At 43.2% G+C, this 26,907-nt stretch overlaps 1 protein-coding gene across 1 annotated transcript in view; it reads right to left on the reverse strand.

Annotated features, from left to right (window-relative positions):
• The window catches only part of ERC2 (ELKS/RAB6-interacting/CAST family member 2), a 950,023-nt gene that overhangs the window by 410,545 nt on the left and 512,571 nt on the right, over window positions 1-26,907 (reverse strand). The window contains exons 13-14 of the mRNA XM_056528115.1: window positions 21,469-21,519; window positions 19,152-19,345 (exon numbers count right to left, since the gene is read on the reverse strand). Of these exons, the coding sequence (XP_056384090.1) occupies window positions 19,152-19,345; window positions 21,469-21,519 (245 nt within the window). The remainder of the gene's footprint in view (window positions 1-19,151; window positions 19,346-21,468; window positions 21,520-26,907) is intronic.

Raw genomic sequence — 26,907 nt, forward strand, 5'->3', positions numbered from 1 at the left:
GAACCATACGCACATACGGTTCTCTACGGTTCCCATTGACTCCCATGTTAAAAATAACGTATACGGTTTCAATACGTTTTTTCACCCGGACCAAAAACAATGGTATGCTATGGTTTTTGGTACAGGAAAAAAACTGACAAGACCGTACAAGACGCATAACAGATGCAACCGGATGCATCATTTGGCAGATGCTTTTCAATAGAGAGTCAATGCATATGGTTTCAATACAGTTCCGTACGGTTTTCAAATTGATAACATATACGGGAACTGTATTGCAAAAACGTGGTGTGAATGCACCCTTACAGAAATACCGTACCTATCTTGGCAGAGAAGGCCTTCTTACAGCCATACATACTCTCCTTATTGCTTGATATGATTAAAATGGTTCCTACTGATTTACGGCGTACTTATGTATTGGTGTGGAAACATCTTTTTTTTTTCAGTTTTTTATGGTCACAATGTAAACCTCACCTACCTTATAGGCTTCTGCTACAAACGAAAACTAATTGTGGACTCAGTTCACCTGATGTAGCCTCCACCTCCAAAGCTGTCCTGCTTCAGAGGTGGGTGGACATTGTCTCTGGGAACAGTCTCTTACAAGGATATGATCTTGAACTATGTCAATTAGACCCAGAGGGTACTACTCAGCTTTGGCTTCCCACTAGAACCCATTTCTTGCTTCTACATATCCCCCCTTCTTAATGCCCAATTAATACATATTATCATTATTTCCATGGACAACATCACCCTAATGCACCCTCACCATATTATTCAGCATCCTCTTCCCAGCCTTTCTCTCCCGTTAAACCCCGTAAAGGAGAATCCAACTGGTCTTCTCTTCAAGATATACCAATTGGTACTCTTCTGAGGCACAATACTCTTCCAGATAATGATGTGAGCAAGTCTCTGGTGCCATTTATTCCTCTCCATTTCCTTCACCTTAGTTCTAACTGTGGGGTTTGTAAGAAATTCTTAAAAAGCTACTCAGCCATCCATGAACTTTTTAGTGGTGAAGGAGCAACCTTTATCAGCTTATACAGTTCTATCAATATGTGAACTTGCCACTGGTACGTCTCGATTTATTGAGGTCTGGGAACAGGAATTAGAATCGGAATGTACTTTTATATTGAAATGTTCATATGGTTCTTCCAGATGCGTAAAAATGCAAGAGGACCACCATAAGTTATTAACATGCTGAAATTCCCCCAAATTCTCTCTATAAGGCAGGACTAGCATCTCATGATAGCTACTGATGCTGCAACTGTGCAGTAGGTATGTTTTCACATCACTGGTGGCATTGTTCTCGTACTCAAAATTTCTGGAAATATGTTGAATCTACCATCAATAAGCATTTTTTCCAGTCACATTAAACTTAACTCTACCAATGGTAGCTTTAGCATTGCTCTCTAAGGATGCTGTCAGGATCCGGACTGGTATGCAGAGAGGACACTGGAGGTGGATCCTCTGTGTCAGTGAGGTGATGGCGTGGGCCATACCAGGGGAACGGAATCTAAGGGGTTATTGGTTTTCACCAGAACCCACCGCAAAGCGGGATGGACTTGCAGCGGCAGGTAACCCCCAGGTCGTTCCACCCGATAACAACTCAACCTCACTGACAGCTGAGACAGGCGCGGTACACAACGACAAGGCAAGAGCAAGGTCGGAAGCAGCAGAAGGTCTGGGCAGGCAGCCATGGTTTGTAGTCAGGGGCAACGGCAAGGGTCTGGATACACTGGCAATGGAACACACAGAAACGCTTTCTCAGGGCACAAGGCAACAAGATCCGGCAGGGACAGGAAGGGGAAGCGGGTTTATATAGTGTAGGGAGTGTAGGGAACCAATTGGGCCAGGCACCAATTAATGGTGCACTGGTCCTTTAAATCTGAGAGACCCGGCGCGTGCGCCCTTGAGAGCGGGGCCGCGCATGCCGGGACTCAGCAGGAGGACAGGGCAGGTGAGAGACACGGGGCACGATCCGAGAGCGGGCACGTCCCGCACCTCGGATCGCGTCCCCTCCGGGAACATGGAAGCGAGCGCTCCGGGGAAGCAGCGGGACCCGGAGCGCTCGGCGTGACAGATGCAACCTTCACCTCCATCCAAACAATAATGACTGGCGTCTTCATTGTCACCACATGTACCTATTTCTGATCACTTATAAATTCAAATAACTCAGACTTCAAAAAACATTTAGTTTAGCCGCTGTGAGTGTAGCCTCCCTAAGCTACTGTAGGAAATGGGACATCATTCAAAGTCTAACCTTTTCAACTCTGTAAACACAAATTTTCTAATGTTACACACATTAGGATGATGCAGAAAGCCCTCCATTGTGCCACCAATGATAGTGGTGACTATTTCACTGGATGGTGTGGCCCTGAGAGCCCCCCGTACCTAAGTCACATTTGCCAATTAAGGCCCCTTTCACACTGCTGTTGCTCCCTGTCGAGAATGGCAGGTAAAGTCTCTCTTTTTTTGTCACTTTAATGGCCGTTTTTGTGACGGGGAACAAAGGCAAAAACGTGTCCCAGCGGCTCCCATTTACTATTATGGGGGCTGTCGGGACCTGTTACTTTTTGACGGGAGTAGCTGGAGAAAAAGACGGCAATTGCAGTAATTTTTCTTCCGCTATTCTCTCCTCACCCTCCCCGACGCCCGTCACACTGCCATGTCATAACGGCAGTGTGAAAGTAGCCTGAGAGTAATTTGACTTGAATGAAAGTCAGAAATGAGTACTGCAGGGGGAGATTTATCAAAACCTTTGCAAGGAAAGAGGAGCAGTTGCCCATAGAAACCAATCAGATCACTTCTTTCATTTAAAAAAAAAAAGGCTTTTGGAAAATAAAAGAAGAAATATGACTTGTTGCTTTGGGCAACTGGTCAAATTTTCCTTTGAACAGGTTTTCATAAATCTCCCCCACAATCTTTACCATTGGAAATCTGACCAGAAAATTCTGTATAGACATTCATAAATCATGACTAGTAGAGTCTCTTGTGAAATTCTAGGAAATCCAAACTTCAAGGTAACATACACAACAAATTAAGATCATTTCTGTTATTTAGTGTAATTAGAATTAGTTTTCATATGCTGAATACGTGCTGCCAACCAATATAAGCATCCTATTATTCTTAATACATCAAAGGTGTTCTTGTCATGTGAATATTTGTACAATGCAAAAAAAGATAAATATGAAGGATTTGGGGAGTTTGTGGAAGGCTTGTAATAGGAATCTTACACAATATCCCCATCGGCCAGCAACGTCTACAGGTTTACGTGTAAAGACATAGTAAATAACCTTATCCATCTCTCCTCCAGATTGCTGTCAGGAGAGGTGTTTAATCAGACCAAGAATGCATTCCACGCATAAACACAACTTTGATGTGAATTTAAATACAACAAGACAAAAACAAATGGGAGGATTGTATAGCGCAGACTTGTATCCTGTTTAATGTCTGCAGTTCAAAGCTAATGTAACGGCAGATTGCACGCGACACGTTAGGGTGCTATTAATTATTCCCAGGTAGAATTCATCTACTCACCACATGCTCCATCATGCTCAATGAAGAACTAAATTTAGTAAACTTACATGGGTTAGAACCATTCTTCAAGAACAGTGACACCATGAAGCCAATGTTCATAATGAAGAAAAGACAATAGTAAATATTTACAATATAATTACATGCATCTTCTACTCTCACAGTCCTAAGATAGATGAGTTTATATCTCCCTGGGTTGTATGTAAAGGTAAATACTGTAATTACACATAACTCATAAGGACTTTTTTCCAAACAACAAAAATGGAAAATCTACATGTTTTTCCATCCGTAAAGTTAGGATCATACCAGGTTTAGGGTAATAGTTTGATAAGCGTATACATCTAACTTACCCAGGAGCCAAATTTATGCTATGGGAATCAAGGGCAAATTGTATATGAATATTTATAGGCAAACAATTGCATATATCTCTACAGCATACAAACCTATGATGGTCCAGCCAAACAGAATGTTCAAATATGGCATGAACCTACCCTAAGCATTCACTATATTAAGCAAAAACTCTACCTACAACCTTTCTCTTAGGATAGAATCATACTCAAATTTTTGTGCATAAAATATGGTGGGATATGTATTTAATGTTTCACTTGTTTATAGCTTTGTGACCGTTTTAGTAGCTTTATAATTTTTGTCCTTATCAGTGCAGAACAGTCGAAGTCGAACACTGCTTCTTCCCCTGTTGACTGGTCTTTTGTTGTTATTAAAGGGGTATTCTGGTGGAAAACTTTTTTTTTTTTTTTTAAATCAACTGGTGCCAGAAAGTTAAACAGATTTGTAAATTACTTCTATAAAAAAAAAATCTTAATCCTTTCAGTACTTATTAGCTGCTGAATACTACAGAGGAAATTATTTTCTTTTTTGAAAACAGTGCTCTCTGCTGACCTGATGACCACAGTGCTCTCTGCTGACATCTCTGTCCATATTAGGAACTGTCCAGAGCAGCAAATGTTTTCTATGGGGATTATCTCCTACTCTGGACAGTTCTTAAAATGGACAGATGTGTCAGCAGAGAGCACTTTGGTCATGATGTCAGCAGGGAGCTCTGTGTTCCAAAAAGAAAAGAATTTCCTCTGTAGAATTCAGCAGCTAATAAGTACTGGAAGGATAAAGATTTTTTAATAGAAGTAATTTACAAATCTATTTAACTTTCTGGCTCCAGTGAATTAAAAAAAAAAGTTTTCCACCGGAGTACCCCTTTAAGAATCCTCTGTTTAGAAGTTTGGGGGTCATGTACCGTGTGCCGTGTTTTGGTGTGCCGCACATAACTCAAGATTTTACTAAGAGGCGAAAGCCTCTTAGTAAATCCAGCTGCTTCATGGCTACCCTTGCGTCCAGCCAGGTGTCGCAATTCGGCCCTAAAAATGCATGTGAGGAGGGTGGAGACTATTGTATGGGAGACTATGATAGATTCCGATAAGTGGCATCCTTCACTGCTATATGGTGAAGGTATATGTCAGGGAGCTCCCAGATGTACAGCACTTCCAGACACTGCAAAAACGAGGTGTAAAAAGAGCCTAAATGGAGTTGAGCTTAAAAGGGTACTCCGACCTTAAGGGTACGTTCAGACGTGTGGATTTTTGCAGCGTATTTTGCTGCGGATCCGCCACTGAAGGACCTTCTATATGCTGCCTTTATATGTGCCTGCTCGGAATGGCAATACGCCGCACTGAGCAGACACACTGCGATGTGCGACTCGCCGCACGCATGCGCCGTATACTTGCTCATCATGGCAGCTCTCGGCCAAGCTCATTGAGCAGGGGAAGCGGCCACAATGTGTGCGAGTACACCGCGCATGAGCGGCGACTCGCACATCGCAGTGTGTCTGCTCGGAGCGGAGTATTGCCGCTCCAAGCAGGCACATTTAAAGGGGTACTCTGCCCCTAGACATCTTATCCCCTATCCAAAGGATAGGGGATAAGATGTCAGATCGCCGTGGTGCCGCTGCTTGGGAATCCAGGGATCCCCGCTGCGGCACCCCGCTATCATTACAGCACAGAGCGAGTTCGCTCTGCACGTAATGACGTGCAATATAGGGGCCGGAGCATCGTTACATCACGGCTCCGCCCCTCGTGACGTCACGACCCACCCCTTTCAATACAAGTCTATGGGAGGGGGCGCAGCGGTCGTCACGCACCCTGCCATAGACTTGCATTAAGGGGACGGGCCATGATGTCACGAGGGGCGGAGCCATGACGTCACGCGGCTCCGTCCCCTGTATCGCCCGTCATTACGCACAGAGCGAACTCGCTCTGTGCTGTAATGATAGCGGGGTGCGCAGCGGGGATCCCGGGGCTCCCCAGCAGCGGCACCATGGCGATCTGACATCTTATCCCCTATCCTTTGGATAGGGGATAAGATGTCTAGGGGCGGAGTACCCCTTTAAGGGCACCATACAGAGGCCCTTCAGCAGCGGATCTGCAGCGTAAAATAAGCTGTAAATCTGAACGTGTGAATGTACCCTAAGACATCTTATCCAAAGGAAAGGGGATAAGATGCCTAATCGCGGGGGTCCTGCCACTGGAGACCCCCGCAATCTTTCATGCAGCACCCCCTATCATAAGCCTCAGGAGAAAACATTGCTCCGGGTCTGATGAATCACAATCACAGGGCTGGAGTATCGTGACGTCACTGCTCCGCCCCCGTGTGACATAACGCTCCGCCACCTCAATGCAACCTATGGGAGGGGGCGTGGTGGCTGTCATAGGCCTTCAATAGTAAATGAGGGCCTATGGGTCTGATGAAGATAGTCAAGCACTGTACTCTGCTATCCTTATCAGGCATATAGAATTAAATGCCAATAGAGCATGTATGTCCAACTGATGCTGCATAACAATAGTGGAAATTGGATCCCAGTTCTCATGATAGGTGGGGGTCCAAGCAGACCCCTACCAACTATCACCTATACCGTGAATAGTTGATGCCTGTTGTTTGTGGGAAACCCCCTTTAGAGTGTACATAGCAGATCCAGAGCTCTCTAACTGAAAAATGGGAAAAGCAAGAATAGCTCTAAAGACATATTAAAAAATAAATTACCGTATATACTCGAGTATAGGCCGAGTTTTTCAGCACGATTTTTCGTGCTGAAAACACCCCCCTCGGCTTATACTCGAGTGAACTCCCCCACCCGCAGTGGTCTTCAACCTGCGGACCTCCAGAGGTTTCAAAACTACAACTCCCAGCAAGCCCGGGCAGCCATCGGCTGTCCGGGCTTGCTGGGAGTTGTAGTTTTGAAACCTCCGGAGGTCCGCAGGTTGAAGACCACTGCGGCCTTCAACATCATCCAGCCCCCTCTCACCCCCTTTAGTTCTGAGTACTCACCTCCGCTCGGCGCTGGTCCGGTCCTGCAGGGCTGTCCGGTGAGGAGGTGGTCCGGTGAGGAGGTGGTCCGGGCTGCTATCTTCACCGGGGAGGCCTCTTCTAAGCGCTTCGGGCCCGGCCTCAGAATAGTCACGTTGCCTTGACAACGACGCAGATACGTCGTTGTTAAGGCAACGGCTCTATTCCGGGCCGGAAGCGCGGAGAAGAGGCGCCCCCGGTGAAGATAGCAGCCCGGACCACCTCCTCACCGGACCACCTCCTCACCGGACAGCCCTGCAGGACCGGACCAGCGCCGAGCGGAGGTGAGTACTCAGAACTAAAGGGGGTGAGAGGGGGCTGGATGATGTTGAAGGCCGCAGTGGTCTTCAACCTGCGGACCTCCGGAGGTTTCAAAACTACAACTCCCAGCAAGCCCGGACAGCCGATGGCTGCCCGGGCTTGCTGGGAGTTGTAGTTTTGAAACCTCTGGAGGTCCGCAGGTTGAAGGCCGCAGTGGTCTTCAACCTGCGGACCTCCGGAGGTTTCAAAACTACAACTCCCAGCAAGCCCGGACAGCCGATGGCTGCCCGGGCTTGCTGGGAGTTGTAGTTTTGAAACCTCTGGAGGTCCGCAGGTTGAAGACCACTGAGGGCGAATGATGAGAAGAGGATGATGAAGGGGGGGGGGGGGGTGTGGGGATGATGAAGGGGGGGGTGTGGGATGATTACAAGGGGATGATGAAGGGGGGATGTGTGGGATGATAAGGGGATGTGTGGGATGATGACAAGGGGATGATGAAGGGGGGATGTGTGGGATAAGGGGATGTGTGGGATGATGACAAGGGGATGATGAAGGGGGGATGTGTGGGATAAGGGGATGTGTGGGATGATGACAAGGGGATGATGAAGGGGGGATGTGTGGGATGATAAGGGGATGTGTGGGATGATGACAAGGGGATGATGAAGGGGGGATGTGTGGGATGATGACAAGGGGATGATGAGGATGTTAATGACGGGTCTGGATGATGACAGGGGGGGATGAGGTATTTCCCACCCTAGGCTTATACTCGAGTCAATAACTTTTCCTGGGATTTTGGGTTGAAATTAGGGGTCTCGGCTTATACTCGGGTCGGCTTATACTCGAGTATATACGGTAGCATGGCACTTTGTTCATTTTTTTTTATATTTCAACCATTTATATCACATGCATGTTTATGAGAACAATATAGAGAATGCATTCTGTTTCTCACAAGCCAAAAATATGTTTTATTTTTTAACCAATTGAGAAATTACAAAACACACAATAGATGAAGAATAACACAATTGCTTTGTGCTTTTGAGGAGTACTATTCCTAAGCACTCATTTATAATGCAAGTCCCAGATCAGATAAAATAGACTCTACCAATAAGATTATTTCTTAAACAAGATTATAAGGAAACATGTATGTACAATAAAACTTGAGATGACATGTGCTGAAACCTACAGTGCATGAATTGGTTAAGAAGGTGTGTGTATACTGTCTCTGGAAGTCCATATGGCACCAAAGTATCTGCAATATCTGAAAACAAAAATGGAGCGCTATGGAAATGATAAATATAATAAAACAAATGCACCAGGATTAGGAAAAATTGGGCAAGAGTGAAAAAAGTGTGTGGTTGGGATATACGCCAAATAATTTGAAAATTTTTGATAAATTTCAGCAGAATTTAGAGAAATTTTCAAAATGTTTCCTTTTAATGCACAAAGTAATTTTTGACGCTACTGTCAGATGCAAACAAAAATGGCACCATGCTTATAGCATTCCTTATGTATACGGCCATATCCTGAGCGTGCACAGAAAGCAAGAGAATATCAGACACTTTACTCACCCATAGCTGAACAATCCAAAGTATTCAGAAGATACACACAAAATAAACAGACATTCATTATTAGAATACAATGATGGCCTACAACTGTAGTTGAAAATATAATAATTGATAATGTTTGAATTTAAATGAATTATGATACCAGAAAGGCATGTAAGAATAGGTAATACCTTCAGGAATTTCACATCTTAAGTTAGAGTGCAACCCATCCCTAGGCATCTTATCCCCTATGCAAGGAAAGGGGATAAGATGTCTGATCGCGGGGGTCCCGCCACTGGGGACCACCACGATCTCCCCTGCAGCCCCTAGTCATCTGCAGCACGGAGCCGAAGTTTGCTCCAAGCCTGATGACTCACGATACGGGGGCTGTCAAAGCCCAGCCCCCTCGTGACATAACAGCCCCTCCCCTCGAGACAGCCATGCCCCCTCCCATAGATTTGCATTAGGGGTGGAGTGTGACGTCACGAACCACCAGCCCCTGTATCCCGAGTCATCAGGCACAGAGTAAACTTCGGCTCCGTGCTGCAGATGACTAGGGGCTGCCGGAGAGATCGCGGGGTCCCGCTGCTGGGGTAGGGGATAAGATGTCTAGGGGCGGAATACCCCTTTAAGCCTAGGATTCTACTCATGTTTTTTATGTATAAACGCTGATTAAAAACACCCATTTTGCTGCACAGTGTTTTTTTCTGTGAAAAAACTTTGCGACCAGATGTTAGCTGCAAGTCAATAGTGAACTGCAAAATGTCAGATCCCCTTGTCGCTTTTCAGTTTGGCGTTTTTTATTTTATCCTTTGCGTGTTTTTCAGCTCTTTTTGGCTCCTTGACAGTTTTTCAAAATCGACCTCTTGTTGAGACTTTGGCATTTTTTTCGGGAAAATCTTGGCGATTTTCTACCACGGAAGTCTATGGGAGTAAAAAAAAGCCTAGAAAAACACCATGTGGGTCTTAACTTGTGTTGATGTTGATGTTTTTGCCAGTGGTTTTTATTCTTTTTTGGACTTTAGCGATCAAAAAAAGTGATGGAGATAACTTTTTAAAAAAAATTTCGTAGGGTAGCATTAAAAGAAAATAATAAAAAAAGATACAGTAGTGATGTAAAAAATAGTATTTAACAAAATGTATCTTTTTTCTAACAAAATTTTTATAAATTTTAAAACGGATCAATTTATGTGGGCGGGCAGGGAACTAAAAATGTAGCCGACAATAATAAAAATGTAGAAAGGGGCCATTCAAATGTAAAAATAATATATTTGTTATAATTAATTTTGTTAAACTTTTTATTAATAATGTAATTTAATAATGTGTTGAATAAAGTGTGTGTGTGCTTTTAACTTTTTCTTAATTTTTTTTATATTTTTTTAGGTAGTACTACTGCTCCCAGCAAGGAACACACTGTTCCATGATGGGAGTAGTACATGTACTAACTTACAGATCACCTCGGGTATCACTTCTGACACCCGTTGCGATCCTCCTTTATAATGTATAGATGCGGGCAGGTGGCCGGCCACTCTTTTATGGTCCCCTGCACTGCCGTATATATACACCTATTCATATTTCCCCCAGAGAGCTGTGATTGGCCAGATGGTTCCAGCCAATCACAACTCTCTGTGGGAAATATGAATATGTGGATATATACGTCAGTGCAGGGGACGATAGACCGCCCGCCTGCCCGAATCAATACATTATACAGGAGGATCACAGCGAGTGTAAGGAGTGACATCTGCTATGATCTTTCCTTAACTACAGGTACTACTGCTCCCAACATGGAGCACACTCTGCTCCATGCTGGGACCTGTAGTACCTGCATTAATAGACCGGTCACAACAGAGAGTGCACTCCATGTTGGGAGTAGTAGTACCTGCAGTTAAGGAAAGATCACAGCAGGTGTCACACCTGACACCCGATGTGATCATCCTATCTATTGCAGACATGTGGAGCGGTTCTCTACAGCACTCGCATCTTTGCACTATACTCCCGCCGGCCAGTGATGTGAATAGAATTCACCTCACTCATTCATATTTCCCGCTGAGAGCGGGGATTGGCTGCAGCCATCCGACCAATCATCACTCTGAGTGGAAAATATGAATGAGTGATGTGAATTTCCATTCACATCACTGGCCGGCCGAGTATGGTGCAGAGATGCGAGTGCAGGAGAAAGCCGCTCCATCTCTGCAATAGATAGAGCGATCACATCGGGTGTCAGGAGAGACACCCTGGGCGATCTGTCTATTAGTACAGGTACTACAGCTCCCATCATGGAACAGTGTGTTCCATGCTGGGAGTAGTAGTACTACCTAAAAAATTTAGAAAATAGAGAAAAAAATTTCAAACACACACACTTTATTTAACACATTATTAAAATACAGTGGTCCCTCAAGAAGCAAAGATACCAGCTCACTCCTGTAAGCGCCCGGATTGGATTTGGACTAATCCAGTTAAGTAATGAGCAAAGAAAGGGATATCCAGCGCAGACTCTCATGCAAAAGGAACTTCTTTATTGGTTAAAATTCATGGTTGCTAAGGGATACAACAAGGATTCTTGCAGTGTGACACGTTTCAGCCTGCAGGGCCTTAGTCATACACTTCAACATACGATGGTAATTCGTTCCAAACAACCCATCGTTTGACGAATCAATCGTATGTTGAGGGATTCATGCAATGTAAAAAGTGCATTTAATACTCACCTGTCCCCGCCGCTCCGGACCGCGTCCTCACCGCTCCCGATGCTGTCCCAGGGGCTCCCGATGCTGTCCCGCTGCGACGGCGTCTTCTTCGGGATCCTCCGGCTTCTTCCGTATTTTCTCCGGTGTCCGTGCCTCGCTTTCTGGTGACGTTATTACGTTGGTGCGGCGGGGACGGCGTGCGCAGCGACGTAATAACGACGCCAGAAAGGGAGGCCCGGACCCCGGAGAAAATGCAGAAGACGCCAGAGGATCGCGTAGTGGACGGGGATAGGCAAGTGAACCTATCCGGGATGCTTAAACTGCTATCCGACAGCAGCTTAAGCATTTTGCGCTGTCGGATAGCAGTTAATGCGATGGCCCCGACATATAAAAGCATCGTATGTCCATGCTGACATCGGCATGCGATGGCCTCTGAGAGGCCATCATATGTCGATTTGATCATATGTTGGGGCCATCGCATGTCGGGGGGTTACTGTACATTACTAATAAAAAATAAAAAAAAATGTATTATAAAAAATGTATTAATTTTACATTTAAATGGCTCCTTTCTACATTTTTATTATTGTCAGCTACATTTTTAGTTCCCTGCCCGCCCACTTAAATTGATCCGTTTAAAAATTAATATAAAAATGTTGTTATAAAAAATATAAATGTTGTTAAATACAATTTTTTCCATCCCTACTGCATCCTTTATTATTATTATTATTTATTTTTTTTTTATTTTTTTTGGTACCCAACAAATTTGTAAAAACACGCCAAAGGGGCCAAAAATGCAATTTCCTGTCAAAGGCAAAAAGGCCAGAAAAAAACACCAAAACACAGAAAAAATCAGTGGCAGTTTTCCTGGCAGTTTTTCTGGCATTTTTGAGCCTAAAAAATTGTAAGACAAAAACCTCAGTGGAATCCTAGCCTAAAGGAGTATTCCAGGATTTTATTTTCTTTAGCTTGGTTGGCTGTACATGAAGCCCTTCTGTACTATAATGGCAAGTTAGAATACAGTGTTATACACTTCTTTCACCTTCTGCACCACTTTGTCCCGTTTCCATGCACAGGACCCATACCCTGAAGTGCTGTAGTGCAAGTATTTTTATTTTACTGTTGTCTCTGTCCTTTTCCAGCATTCCATTTGGCCAGAGCCAATAGGTTATGAGTCACATGGTCCCAGGGGGTGAGGCTATGCTGCAGTGGGTGGGCATTTAGCATTACTTCAGTAAATACCTTACACCCTGCTATCCACCCACCCACTGCAGCATACAACGTTTTTTCTGGCCCCATGGAATACTGGGAGGGGTCAGAGACAACGGTATACATAAAATCTATGGGCCCATGTTTTATTTCTGTGTATCTATTGATTTCATAGGGAGAAATACAGAGGTTTTTTTTTTTTGCCAAGATTTACCGTATTTATCGGCGTATAACACGCACTTTTTAGGCTAAAATTTTTAGCCTAAAGTCTGTGTGCGTGTTATACGCCGATACACCCCCAGGAAAGGCAGGGGGAGAGAGGCCGTCGCTGCCCGCTTCTCTCCCCCTGCCTTTCCTGGGGTCTAGAGCGCTGCTGTCGGCCCTTCTCACCCCCTGGTTATCGGCGCCGCTGCCCGTTCTGTCCCCCTGACTATCGGTGCCGGCGCCGATAGCCAGGGGGAGAGAAGCGGCGCCGATAGCCAGGGGGAGAGAAGGGGCAGCGGCACCCATTGCCGGCGCCGCTGCCCCGTTGCCTCCCCCCATCCCCGGTGGCATAATTACCTGAGTCGGGTCCGCGCTGCTGCAGGCCTCCGGCGTGCGTCCCCGGCGTCGTTGCTATGCGCTGAATGGCGCGGCGCATGACGTCAGTGCGCCGCGCATAGCAACGATGCTGGGGACACACGACGGAGGCCTGCAGCAGCGCGGACCCGACTCAGGTAATTATGCCACCGGGGATGGGGGGAGGCAACAGGGCAGCGGCGCCGGCAATGGGTGCCGCTGCCCCTTCTCTCCCCCTGGCTGTCGGCGCCGCTTCTCTCCCCCTGGCTATCGGCGCCGGCACCGATAGTCAGGGGGACAGAACGGGCAGCGGCGCCGATAACCAGGGGGTGAAAAGGGCCGACAGCAGCGCTCTAGACCCCTGGAAAGGCAGGGGGAGAGAAGCGGGCAGCGACGGCCTCTCTCCCCCTGCCTTTCCTGGGGGTATATCGGGGTATACACGCACACACACGCACCCTCATTTTACCATGGATATTTGGGTTAAAAACTTTTTTTACCCAAATATCCCTGGTAAAATGAGGGTGCGTGTTATAGGCCGGTGCGTGGTATACCCCGACAAATACAGTATATTGAATCCTCAAAAAATTTGGAAAACGCCATCATAAAAGTATTTATTAGAGTGTTCACACCTATAGCTACATAGCTGCATGCCACAATGTGAATGGAAATATAGAAAAAGTGTCAGAAGGTGTGACTCTAAAAAATTGTGGCTAGGTGATACTTTATAACCTTTGTATATAACCTTTTTACCAAATCCTTGAGAAAATAAACATACCAAACAAGATTTCCAATGATTGTCTAAAGCAGACCTGCAGAATACCAGGTTCTTAAGGAATCTTAAATTAAAGTTGATAAAAATGAAAGATTTCAACCAAAACCATCGTTCATTAGATGAGAGTCGACAAAAAACAACCACGCTAAAATTTTTTGGTTACTAGTCGGTTGACAGAACATTTGTCAATGAACATTTGTTCAGGAAAAAATATTTTCAGAATGTTCTAAAAATGTATCCAACCTGGGTCCTTTACCCAGTATCAATGATCATGTATGGACAGTTTGAAGAACTATGTATGGCTGCATCTGTGAAACAATCGTTCATGATACAATCATTTGTTCACCTGTTTTTCAACCACCAACCTACTTTAAAGGGGTTATCCAGGAAAAAACTTTTTTTATATATCAACTGGCTCCAGAAAGTTAAACAGATTTGTAGATCACTTCTATTAAAAAATCTTAATCCTTTCAGTACTTATGAGCTTCTGAAGTTAAGGTTGTTCTTTTCTGTCTAAGTACTCTCTGATGACACGTGTCTCGGGAACCGCCCAGTTTAGAAGAGGTTTGCTATGGGGATTTGCTTCTAAACTGGGCAGTTCCCGAGACACGTGTCATCAGAGAGCACTTAGACAGAAAAGAACAACCTTAACTTCAGAAGCTCATAAGTACTGAAAGGATTAAGATTTTTTTTTAAAGAAGTAATTTACAAATCTGTTTAACTTTCTGGAGCCAGTTGATATATAAAAAAAAGTTTTTTCCTGGAATACCCCTTTAAGGTATATGACCTTTAGGGGCCACAGAACAGTTTCATTTCACGGGTTATCCCATTCATGCTTTGCTTTCTTTGCACTGAGGCTGTAGAATTGTGACTGCACTCTATCTAACCGCTGATCATGGGACATGTAAAGGTAATCCTTAAAACCAGACACCAAGTTTACTTGGAGAGGTCTCAAGAATAAGAAAAGGAAAAATATGTTCAGATTTCACTTTCTTGTAATAGATATATTTTTTAGAATCTGACAATACCTTATGTGTCTCTCGTGGCCTTTCATATTTTCACGTTCAATAGCATAAATGCTATAAAAATGTATCACGGCAGTTGTGAAGGGAACAGACAGAGTATAATGGAGCTGATAGCCAAGTTTACCCTGCTAGCACATCATATAGAGAGGTGCTAAACTCACACCATTCACACCTATGGGGACTAGTCTTGTAATGTACTTCCCCTTGACCTCACATTATTATTGCAAAGGGAGTTACTTGCATGTCAAGTGAAGATGGTTCAAGAAAAAAATAACAAAAAATGTAGAAATTAGGAGGAGTTAAAAGAAAGTCATCTGCTATATTGGCAGTAGAACAACTGCTGTCAGCTGTATCTGCATACCTCATATACACGAAGGTGACTTCATATGAACTGTGAAGTTATAGGACACGCTTCCAAACGGAACCTTTTGAAAGTTGTAAAGTGTCATTTTCCAGACATGGATTCTACATGGTCTCTGGTGCCATGTCACACTATTATACAGCAATGAAATGAAGTATTTATTTGTCACTATTTTAAGATCCTTTTTTATTTCTGTATGGGGTCCTATAATGCTGGGGAAAATTTACATGCCTTAAAGGGGTACTTCACTGCCCAAGTGTCCGTAACATTTAGTTCCGAATGCTGGGTATGGGCTGCGGGGGTCGTGACGTCACACCACGCCCCCTCAATGCAAGTCTATGGGAGGGGGCGTGACGGACGCCACGCCCCCTCCCTTAGACTTGCATTGAGGGGGTGTGATGTCATGAGAGGCGTGGCCGTGACGTTACGACCCCCACACCTAGTGCTCTGAACTTAACATTCCGGACGCTGGGGCAGTGGAATACCCCTTTAAAGGGAACCTTTATACCCCAGACTACCATCGTAGGTAATCCCCCCCAAAAAAATGTTTCCCACGTACCTAAAAATTTCTAAACTTTATTAATCCACACACAATTGTTTAAAAGCCAATTGCTAATATCCCTTACTGTAATGTGATGTGACATCTAATGAACAGGGCCCTCCAGCTTCATGGAATCACAATCTCACACTCTGGCAACATGTGCCTGCAGAACACATGTTCATGGTCCTATGTACATATTTAAATCATTTAACCCGCCCCACAAAACCCCTCCCCCTAACATGTTTCGTCACATAAGCAGTGTCTTCAAGAGGCAAACGGACACTGTTTGGCAGCAAAGTGCCCATTTGCCTCTTGACAAAGCCAATGCTTATGTGGCGAAACATGTTGAGGAAGGCCGAGAAAAATGGTTTTAATATGGGCATAAAACCATAATGAACACATGCTCTGCAGGCACATGTTGCAAGAGTGTGAGATTGTGATTCCGTGAAGCCGACGGCCCTTTTCATCACATCACATTACAATAAGAGATATTAGCACAAGCTTTTAAAAAAAATTGTGTGTGGATTAGCAAAGTTTAATTTTAATCGGTACATGGTAAAAAAAAAATAAAAAAAAGGTATTTTTTGGGGATTACCTATGATGGTAGCCTATGGGTATAAACATAATAATTACCCTCCATGTGCTAGTCTTGGTTTTTGCATATAGGGTATTTTCATACATGTGTATTTTTGTTGCAGATCTGCTGAAGATTACCGTAGCTGTACAAGATTTTGCTATCCGTTAAAGTCAATGGGTAGCAAATCTGCAGCAAAATTATGCATGTGTGAATGTACCTTTAAAGGGAACCTTTCCAATTTGTAGACCTCATATTAAAGAGTAGGAGGAGCTGAGCAGATTGATAAATAGTTTTGTGGAAAAGGTTACAGGATAGCTAGTCATTTATTCTTGTAAATTTCCACTAATTCTGGTCATGTTGGCGGGCCTACTATGTAATTAACAACTATATGTGTATAAGTTAGCGTTTTCATAGCTGTCATTCACTAAACCAGACCATCCACATTACTACTCAGCCAGAATAAGCAGAGATTTACATGAATAAATAAGTTATCCTGAGATTTTTTCCACAACAATGTAAATTTTCTCAGTTCCTCCTGTTCTATATCATGATGCTTCTCACAGCATGAGTCTCACATACCAGGTAAGGTAGAGTCTGTAGCATAAGCTCCACCCACACAGCATGAGTCTCACATACCAGCCTATACCAGGGACTATAACATGGGCTCCACCCTCACTCTTACAGCATGAGTCTCACATACAAGCAGAGGTAGAGACTATAACATTGGCTCCACCCTCTCACAGCGCAAGTCTCACAAACCAGTTTAGGTAGAGACTGTAACATAAGCTCCACCCTCACTTTCATAGCATGAGTCTCAGAAACAAGTAGACAGTAACATGTACTCCACTCTCTCAAGGCAGGAGTATCACATACCAGCTAAGGTAGGGACTGTAACATAAGCTCCCCCCTCACAGCATGAGTCTCAAATCCTAGCTTAGGTAAAGCCTGTAACTTGGGCTCCACTATCTTTCAGCATAAGTCTAACATACAAGCTAAGGTAGGGACTGCAACTTAAGCTCCACCCTTACAGCATGAGTCTCACATACTAGCTTAGGTAAAGCCTGTAACTTGGGCTCCACCATCTTTCCACATGAGTCTCACATACCAGTTTAGGTAGGGACTGTACAATGGGCTCCACCATCACTCGTACAGCATTTAACTAACATACAAGCCTAGGCAGAGACTATAACATGGGCTCCACCCACTTAAAGCGTGAGTCTCACATTAGTCTCACATTTCAGCTTAGGTAGAGCCTGTAACTTGGGCTCCGCCATCCCTCAGTATGTGTCTTACATACCAGCTTAAGTCGGGACTATAACATGGGCTCCACCCTCACTCTGATAGCATGAGTCTCACATACAAGCAGAGGTAGAGATTAGTACATTGGCTCCACCCTCTCACAGCATGAGTCTCACACACAAGCCTATGTAGAGATTATAACATGGGCTCCACCCTCTCACAGCTTGAGTCTCACATACCATTTTAGGAAAAGTCTAATAACATAGGCTGCCCCCTCAATCTCACAGCAAGAGTCACACTCAGATGCAACTAGAGATTGTAACATGGGCTCCACCCTCTTTCAGCATAAGACTTACATAATTGCTTTGGTAGAGACTTTAATGCATGAGTTTCACACACTGAGAATGAGATACTACTAGAGTTTCCCTCATAACCTGTTTAATATTCACACTAGAGCAGTGGTCTCCAAACTGCGGACCTCCAGCTCCCAGCATGACTGAACAGTCAACGACTGTCCTGGCATTTTGGGAGTTGTAGTTTTTCAACAGCTGGAGGTCCACAGTTTGGAGGCCACAGCTCTAGAGAGATGTTTTACAGTAGAAACTGCAGAGCTATTACAACTTTTGCAGTTACCCTGCAAGAAGGATAAATGGAACTAAAGGCTTTTTAAAGTTGAAGAAGATACCACATGATATGACAAGGTTTTTTATACTAACATGCAATATGGTTTATGTAAAAAACAAGCTGTAATAGTAGGTGTGCCTAAGATTTGTGCCTGTAAATAACCCACTAAAATCACTCATCAGACTTCATAATATATGATTGATTTTGAAAGAAGTCTGGAACTAAATATGAGAAATAGACTTGTTACATTCCTTGGCGTAGTCTTTGGAGGGGCTTATCGTTTTATTTTTACATAACCGACAGAATATATGATATAATAATAAAGGTAAAACGCCCTAAAAAAATATAAGCAAAACAATTGTCTTTATTAGATTATATATACAATATCACATCATCTAAATAGAGGGTAAGGACAATTGTTTTTGGTTACACCTTTCTTGGTGTCTAGCCTTGAGGGTTATTTATACATTGTAATACAAATGATCTGGTCTTGTATTACTAAAAAAAACAAAATCAAGGGTGGTGCTAATCCTAATGGACTAATCCAGGGAACTGAACTCTTTAGACACCATTGGTCCAACGGACCACACCAAGGAGGTGTAAGTAGATGGGGACCCATACAGGAGATTGCAAGGGGTCCCAGTAGTCAGCCCCCCCCCATTATTAGACACCTAACCCCTATCCTGTGGATAAAGGATAAGTGTCCGATAAGTTCAGTTCCCTTGAGTACCCATTTAGTTCTAAACCAAATTCATTTAATGGTTATACATTTCCAGGAAGACCAGATGATTGCTGCTCAATGGTGGGAAGTCGTATAGGATTGGTGGGAAGTGGTGTAAGATCAGACAAAAAAAGTAATAGAAGAAAAATATACCTTTCCATCTCAGCTATCTGCTTGTCTTTGTCATTTTTTTCATTTTCCACTTCCTTCAGAATCTGTAAAAGCCTGTCCACTTCAGCCTGGGCTTTGCTGCACTCCTCTCTATAGTAAGAAACTTCTTTATCCAGCTGTTTGAGTCTATCGTTCATGTCTGGGTTCATCCTGGCCTCCTCTTCAGCCTCATGAGCCTTGAAGAACCAAAAATAGGTTTCAGCTTTAGATACAAGTAGAAAGTAATGACAGAAAGACAATGACAGCACCTAACATGTCTACAAGTTAAAGTGTCTTTGTTATTTGCAAAAACTCACAGACACATGTCAACATTTTTGATTGGCTGAGTCTGGGTGTTCAAACTTGTATAAATTTTTAAACTAAGCCCAAAGAAGGTTGCGGTTAAACGTTTCACTCGGTGACTCACTGTCTTTTCCGTCTTGGTACAAGAGACAGTCTCTATAGACTTAAATGCTCACTCTCATTAAAACTAATTTTTGCAATTGCTCTCCTTATGGTAAATAAAAAATATTTCTAATATACTTTGTTTTAAAAAAAATTAAGTTATCTATGTTTTATTTGTGCTTAAAAAAGCTCAAGAGCACATTTCCCCCCATCTTATACACAGACTTTGGACCGAAGCCCAAACACAGGAAGTGCAGCCTGGAGTGCTGAGGGGTGTGTGTCCAGCCTCATCCAATCATAGCTCCTCTCACACTGCCATATGCTGTTGGTTGGACACACCCCCCTCAGCACTCCAGGCTGCACTTCCTGTGTTTGGGCTTCGGTTCAAAGTCTGTGTATGAGATGGGGGGGAAATGTGCTCTAGCTTTTTTAAGCACAAATAAAACATAGAAAACTTAAATGTTTTAACAAAGTATATTAGAAATATTTTTTATTTACCATGAGGAGTGCAATAGCAAAAATGTTGCTATTGCAAAGTGAGAGTGACCATTTAAAGTGGAGTGTGCCTTATGCAGTGAGATGGAAATCACAGCAACCTAAGCAGCGCACTTCTCCCAACTAGTTTTGTATATTGGTAGGGGTTTGAGCTCCCAGAGCCCAACAAATCAATATCTTTGACATGTGTCTGTAAAATGGCCAAAGTTTTTGCAAAAGGGACACTTTAAAAGGGCTGCCCAAAGATAGAAACTTACAGTATCCATGGATAGGTTATAGCAATTTGATCGCTGGGCCATAATCCCATCCTGAGTGGTGACCAGCTATGTATGCTGTTGCTCTTTTAGGCGCTATATGGCTAGCTTTATACTTTATTTTTTTAGGGGCAAAAACACCACAACTGCCACACAGCGTTTTACCACAGCAAAGACGATGTGGGCAGATGTAGACAAAGGGGTCAGTAAGGAATTATAAAGCCCCAAACACATTTTGTATTCTTGGGTTTAGCACTTTTTTCCCAGTTTTTGGGCATTTTTGGAATAACTAGACGTTTCCCAAAAATGCAACATGCTGAGACTATAATGTTTTTTTGCTGCAAAAAAATGCCATCGTGGCAACATCTACAGAGGTAAGTAGTGATGCACAGCAATGACAAAAAAACAAGACTGATAAGAGATTAAATGTAGCGCAGCATACATGTCAAATTTCACACCATAGAAACAGGGGTGGGTCATGGGGCTCCCCATTTTCATGATTGGTGGAAGTCCCAGTGAGCAGGCAATTTTCAACTATCCTATAGATAGGCATTTATCTTAGGACAACTCTTTAGAGCATTCACTACTGTTTGGCATTGTAGGAAATGTCTTGCATGAAAAAGGAACTAAGTAGTCATCTAATGTAGGAATAAAACTAGCTATATTGCACGGCCCTGCACATTTATCCAGGTCACGTGACACAGAGTTGGGAAAGAATGAGCTAAGTGTGTGCTTCTTCTGGGTCGTACTCGTGGGTGGTCAGGGACTAAACACTCAGTCCCTGTGAAAATGAAAACTTTTAATGTGTCTCAATGACAGATCAAAACTTATTTTCTAAATGACAGGTGACACAAAATGAACTGACATATATATATATATATATATATATATATATATATATTATTACTACATGGGTCACCATTGTGATGCCCATTCACATAGTTATATATTTAGTTACATATCAACATCTTTAAGTACATAGGACATATGACTGAGCTGACACATCAACACATAAGTTACCCACAACAAACACTGCACAAAGAACATGGCAGAACAGGCACAGGACGAAAGACACAGTTCATGCATCAGAACGGACATGATTCAATGATTATGTCAAATGAAGATATTACAAGGCATGACAACATTTTCGCCCATTGTGTACTCACATAACCACAAAGAAATGATACCCCCTGCTTCTCATTACGCCCCACGGGTGTCTTCATAAAGAGCAGGCAGAAGAAAGAACAAGGCAAGAGCAAGCAATGACTAATCTAAGATGCCAGTAAACCACATGCAATGCAAAATAAACTTAAGCAAATGAAAAAAAATAAAATAAATACCAAAACAGCAGTCAAAAGATTTGAATTCTTTGCAAAAAAAAAAAAAAAAAAGATTATATATTTTATCAGGAGAAACATCAATACACTTTGGTTACCAAATATTATCAGTCTACAATATATTATACAAAAATGATTCTCTGTTATACAGTAGTATTGGGAAAGCATCAGAAGCAATCTGTAGCCACTGTACCCTGAAACATTCTACACGCCTTTATCGTTTCTGTATGCTTGAAATAAAAAAAAATAAAAAAAATGAAAAAAAAAAAAAAAAAGAAACTATTCAGCTTATAGTCCACAGAAAAACAGGGACTACTCCTGCTTGTAATTCTGCATTTTCACAATACACAAGCAAATGCTACATTTACAACTGTGACTTTAAGAGGTATTCCCACCTCAAATATTTCTGGTATATCCACAGAATATGGCATAAATGTCTGACAGATGGTCTGGCCAAGTCGTGGCAAGCTAGAGGTGAATGGGATTCCAAAAACAGCCAAGCAGGTTGTTTTATGGAGGTTATATAACTCTCTCAGAATCAATTGTAGCACCAGGTACACTGTTTTCATAACGGCCAACTATGCCAGATGGGACAGGGGGCCCCCGTTCTTGAGATAAGTGTAGGTCTCTATCAGAAATTGGTAGCATAATCTGTGCATGTGACATACATGTCTGAGATATTTGAATATCCACCCATCACATCTTGTTCATTTGCCCTTTCAAAGCACTTTGGCCGACATTTATCATGGCAACATTTATCACTGTCTTTATACAGTTTTTTGTGTCTAGAAAACGCACAAAATGCGCAAGCAGGGTTTATTTGCGCCTTTTTTGCACCTTTTTGTTTACACATTTCTGCTGGTTGCAATCCACAGATTTTGGCAATACACATGATATGGAAGGGTTTTTATGAACTGCGCCTTTTTGTGAAAGGGAGCAAAAAAGGTGCAAAGCCACTGAAAAGTCTCTAAAACTACACCGCCACAAAATTTATCAAATGCTCTGTGACCATTTAATTAATGTGGTGCTCCTACACATTAAAAGCACACATAAAAAAGGTGTAGAAAATGCTTCACTTTTACAATAATAAATGTCGACCTCTTGTTTTTTACTTTTGCCTATATTATGCACCCTCACCATCACTAGTCCATTTTTTTCATTCCATATGTATTATTACTCTTACTTAGTCATGTAATCACATTCCAGAGTCTCCAAATCTTACAGTAACTAATAGTAACAGAAGGTCATATTTCGGTGGACTACAAGATGACATTACCCCTACCATATCCCTCCTATTAGCTCCCAGATCCCTTCCCACCCCTTCCTGCTCCACCTGCTATGTATATGGGATAAGGATATATAGTATTTATACACCTCTCCTGAGACTGTGTTTACACACTGCGTTTTTTGCTCAGCTTTTTTTGTTTGTTCCTCAAATCATGGCAAAAATGAAGATTATATGGCAATTGTGCAAAATATGATAAAAATGTGTCATTTTTTACCACGGTTTACCATCGATGAGAAAAAAACAACTAAGGCTGCATTGACACATTACGGTTAATTTGCTGTACCACAGCTAATTACTGCATGTGATTTCCATAAATGAATGAAATTGTGTTAAAAATTGCTAATTTGACTGTGATTTGCATAAGCACTAGCAGCCTGATGAGATGACTCTCCCCACTCAAAGCCAAAGGAGTCTTAAGAAATATATGCTGCAAACAACCCATCATTGTGAATTTGTAAACCAAAATGGAGCCTGTAACATGCATGCCACATCAGCAAAAAGAAGAAAAAGGCATATACAAGAAACTCTCATTGTTCTCTAATAATAGCCTATGCTGCACTATATTAGCAAAAAATTGATAAATAAATAATTTCCAGAATGCATCTTTAAAGGGGTACTCCGGCACTAAGACATCTTATCTCCTATCTAAAGGATAGGGGCTAAGATGCCTGATCAAGGGGGTCCTGCCACTGGAGACCCCCGTGATCTTCCACGCCGCACCCCATTAGAATCAGCCCCCAGAGCGCGCTCGCTCCAGGTCTGATTACTAGCGATCACGGGGACAGAGCATAGTGATGTCACGGCTCCGCCCCCGTGTGACGTCACACTCCGCCCCCTCAATGCAAGCCCATGGAGGGGGCGTGCAAACTGCTCCAGGTCTCTCTTATTGGAAGGACGCCTTTTTCCAACAGCAATTTGAAGATCTCGCCACAGGTGTTCAATGGGATTTAGATCTGGCCACTTCAGAACTCTCCAGTGCTTTGTTGCCATCCATTTCTGGGTGCTTTTTGACAATATGTTTGGGGTTATTTTCCTGCTGGAAGACCCAAGATTTAGGATGTAAACCCAGCTTTCTGCCACTGGGCTGTACAGTGCAACCCAAAATCTGTTGGTAATCCTCAGATGTCATGATGCATTGCACACATTCAAGGCGCCCAGCGCCAGAGCAAGCAAAACAACCCCAAAACATCATTGAACCTCCACCATATTTCACTGTAGGTACTGTGTTCTTTTCTTTGTAGGCATCATTCCATTTTCGGTAAACAGTAGAATCAAGGCCGGCCTTAGGTGTTCAGGCGCCCTGTGCGAGCTAGCCTTGTGGAGCCCCCCCATTACCCCATAAACATACACAAAGAGGAAAAAAATATTTGTAACAATATTTATTTTTAATATTTAATCATTCCCCTGCCCCCTTAATCAGTTCCATGTCCCCCTTCACCAGTCCTCTGCCCCCCTTAATCAGATGCAGTATAGTTCCCCCACATTAGGTGAAGTATAGTTCCTCACATTAGGTTGGTAGTATAGTTCCCCACATTAGGTGCAGTATGTTCCCCCACATTAGGTGCAGTATAGTTCCCCACAATAGGTGCAGTATAGTTCCCCACATTAGGAAGAAGCAGGTTCCCCACATTAGGTAGTAGCTGGTTCCCCACATTAGGTAGTAGCAGATTTCCCACATTAGGTAGTAGCAGGTTCCCCAAATTCGGTAGCATTGTCATTCCCCCATCCCCCCCTCCCGACTCACACACACACACACACAGACAGGCAACCACACATGCACACACACACACAGACAGACACCCACAGATACACATAGACAACTTTACCTGACCTGCGCTGCGCTTCTCTTCTCTCTGGCGGCGGCCTGACGAGTGACGTCACTGACGACCTGTGCGGGTCTGCGGAGGGACATCACATGCGCGACGTCCCTCTTCAGACTCTGGCCGTCAGCCAACCGGAGACGCGGAGGAGGGCGGGGTAAGTGAAGCCTTCCGGTGTAATGAAGAAAACTGTGCCCTGAAGCAGAATGTGACCCTCCATATAGGGACAGTAGTGGGAATGTAATGAGAGGGAGCGGCCTGCAAAGCAGAAAACTGTGTCCCTGTGCGGAGGGTCACATTCTGCTACAGGGCACAGTATTCTTCATTACACTGGCATTTAGCGCTTCTTGCCCAAAGCAGGGCTAAATCCCGGGCGTCGGGCAATACAAATTATATATACTTAGTGCGAGCTGTGTTGGCCGCCCGGCTCCCCTGTTGCTATGGCGCCCTGTGCGGCCGCACAGCTCACACACCCCTAAGGCCGACCCTGAGTAGAATGATGTGCTTGGTCTCATCTGTCCAAATTACGTTTTCCCAGAAGGATTTTGGCTAACAAGTTAATTTTGGCAAAATGTAGTCTTTCTTTTTTATGTCTCTGTGTCAGCAGTGGGGTCCTCCTGGGTCTCTTGGCATAGTGTTTAATTTCATTTAAATGTCGACCGATAGTTCACGCTGACACTAATGCTCCCTGAGCCTGCAGGACAGCTTGTATATGTTTGGAACTTGTTTGGGGCTGCTTATCCACCATCCGGACTGTCCTGCGTTGACAACTTTCATCAATTTTTCTCTTCTGTCCATGCCCAGGGAGATTAGCTACAGTGCCATGGGTTGCAAACTTCTTGATAATTTTGCGCACTGTGGACAAAGGCAAATCTAGATCTCTGCAGATGGACTTGTAACCTTGAAAATGTTTATATTTTTCCCCAATTTTGGTTCTCAAGTCCTCAGACAGTTCTCTTCTCCTCTTTCTGCTGTCCATGCTTAGTGAGGAACAGAGACAGACAATGCAAAGACATGCAAAGGCATTTTTATCTGCTTTCAGGTATGATTTTTATTTTGCCCACACCTGTTACTTGCCCCAGATGAGTTTAAAGGAGCATCACATGCTTGAAACAATCTTATTTTTCCCACAATTTTGAAAGGGTGTCAATTTGCTTTTTTTCCTCCCTTTTATTGTTTAGTTTCAATACATACAAAGGGAATAAAAATGTGTATAGCAAAACATGTTTTACTGCAATCATTTTCTGTGAGCAAACTTCATTTACTTGAAAAATGTCAGGGGTGCCAACATTTACGGCCATGACTGTATTTTTTTTTTTTACAGTTTTTTTTTAAACTGGGAAATGGGGGTGATTCATACTTTTAGTAGGGAAGGGGTTAAATGATATCTATTAATTTGTTTTTTTTTTACTTTTTTTTTGCAATGTTATAGTCCCCATAGGGGGCTATAACATGCATTACACTGATTGCAGGCACTGTTCAATGCTATGCAATAACATAGCATTGATCAGTGTTATCTGCGCTTGATTGCTTAAGCCTGGATTTCAGGCCTGGAGCAATCAAACGCAGATCGGACAGCGTGGAGCCAGGTAGGAAGCCTCCCGCTGTCCTCTCAGCTGTTCGGAATGCCGCGATTTCACCGCGGCGGTCCCGAATAGCTCTGCTGAGCTAGCCGGTATTGATTTCTCCCATTTTAGATGCCGCAATCAACTTTGATCGAGGCGTCTAAAGGGTTAATACCGGACATCAGCCCTATCGGCAATGTCCGGTATTAACCGTGGGTCCAGGTTGCTGATAGCACCCAGGACCCCGCAGATACCAAGCACGCTCAGCTCCTGAGCGCGCTTCACAGATCAGGAGCCGGCCACAGACGTAAATATTCGTTCGTGGTCGTTAAGGGGTTAAAAACTATTGATGATGATAACATTTAACATTAACATTCATAAATATTTCTGCTATATTTAATTTATAAATAACTAATTGTTATAGATTTTTTTGTCAAATTAAACACATTTTGTAACAAGTACTGAGAGAATAACAGTCTATTGTCCTTTTTCTACATATAAATTGTCATTCACTCAATTTACCTAGTAAAAAATTAAGAGAAATCTGCAATTTTATAATTTGTTTGGCAACCTAAATCCTAAAAGGAAATAGGTT

This window comes from Hyla sarda, chromosome 6 (genome assembly GCF_029499605.1).
Source record: "Hyla sarda isolate aHylSar1 chromosome 6, aHylSar1.hap1, whole genome shotgun sequence".
NCBI lineage: Eukaryota > Metazoa > Chordata > Amphibia > Anura > Hylidae > Hyla > Hyla sarda.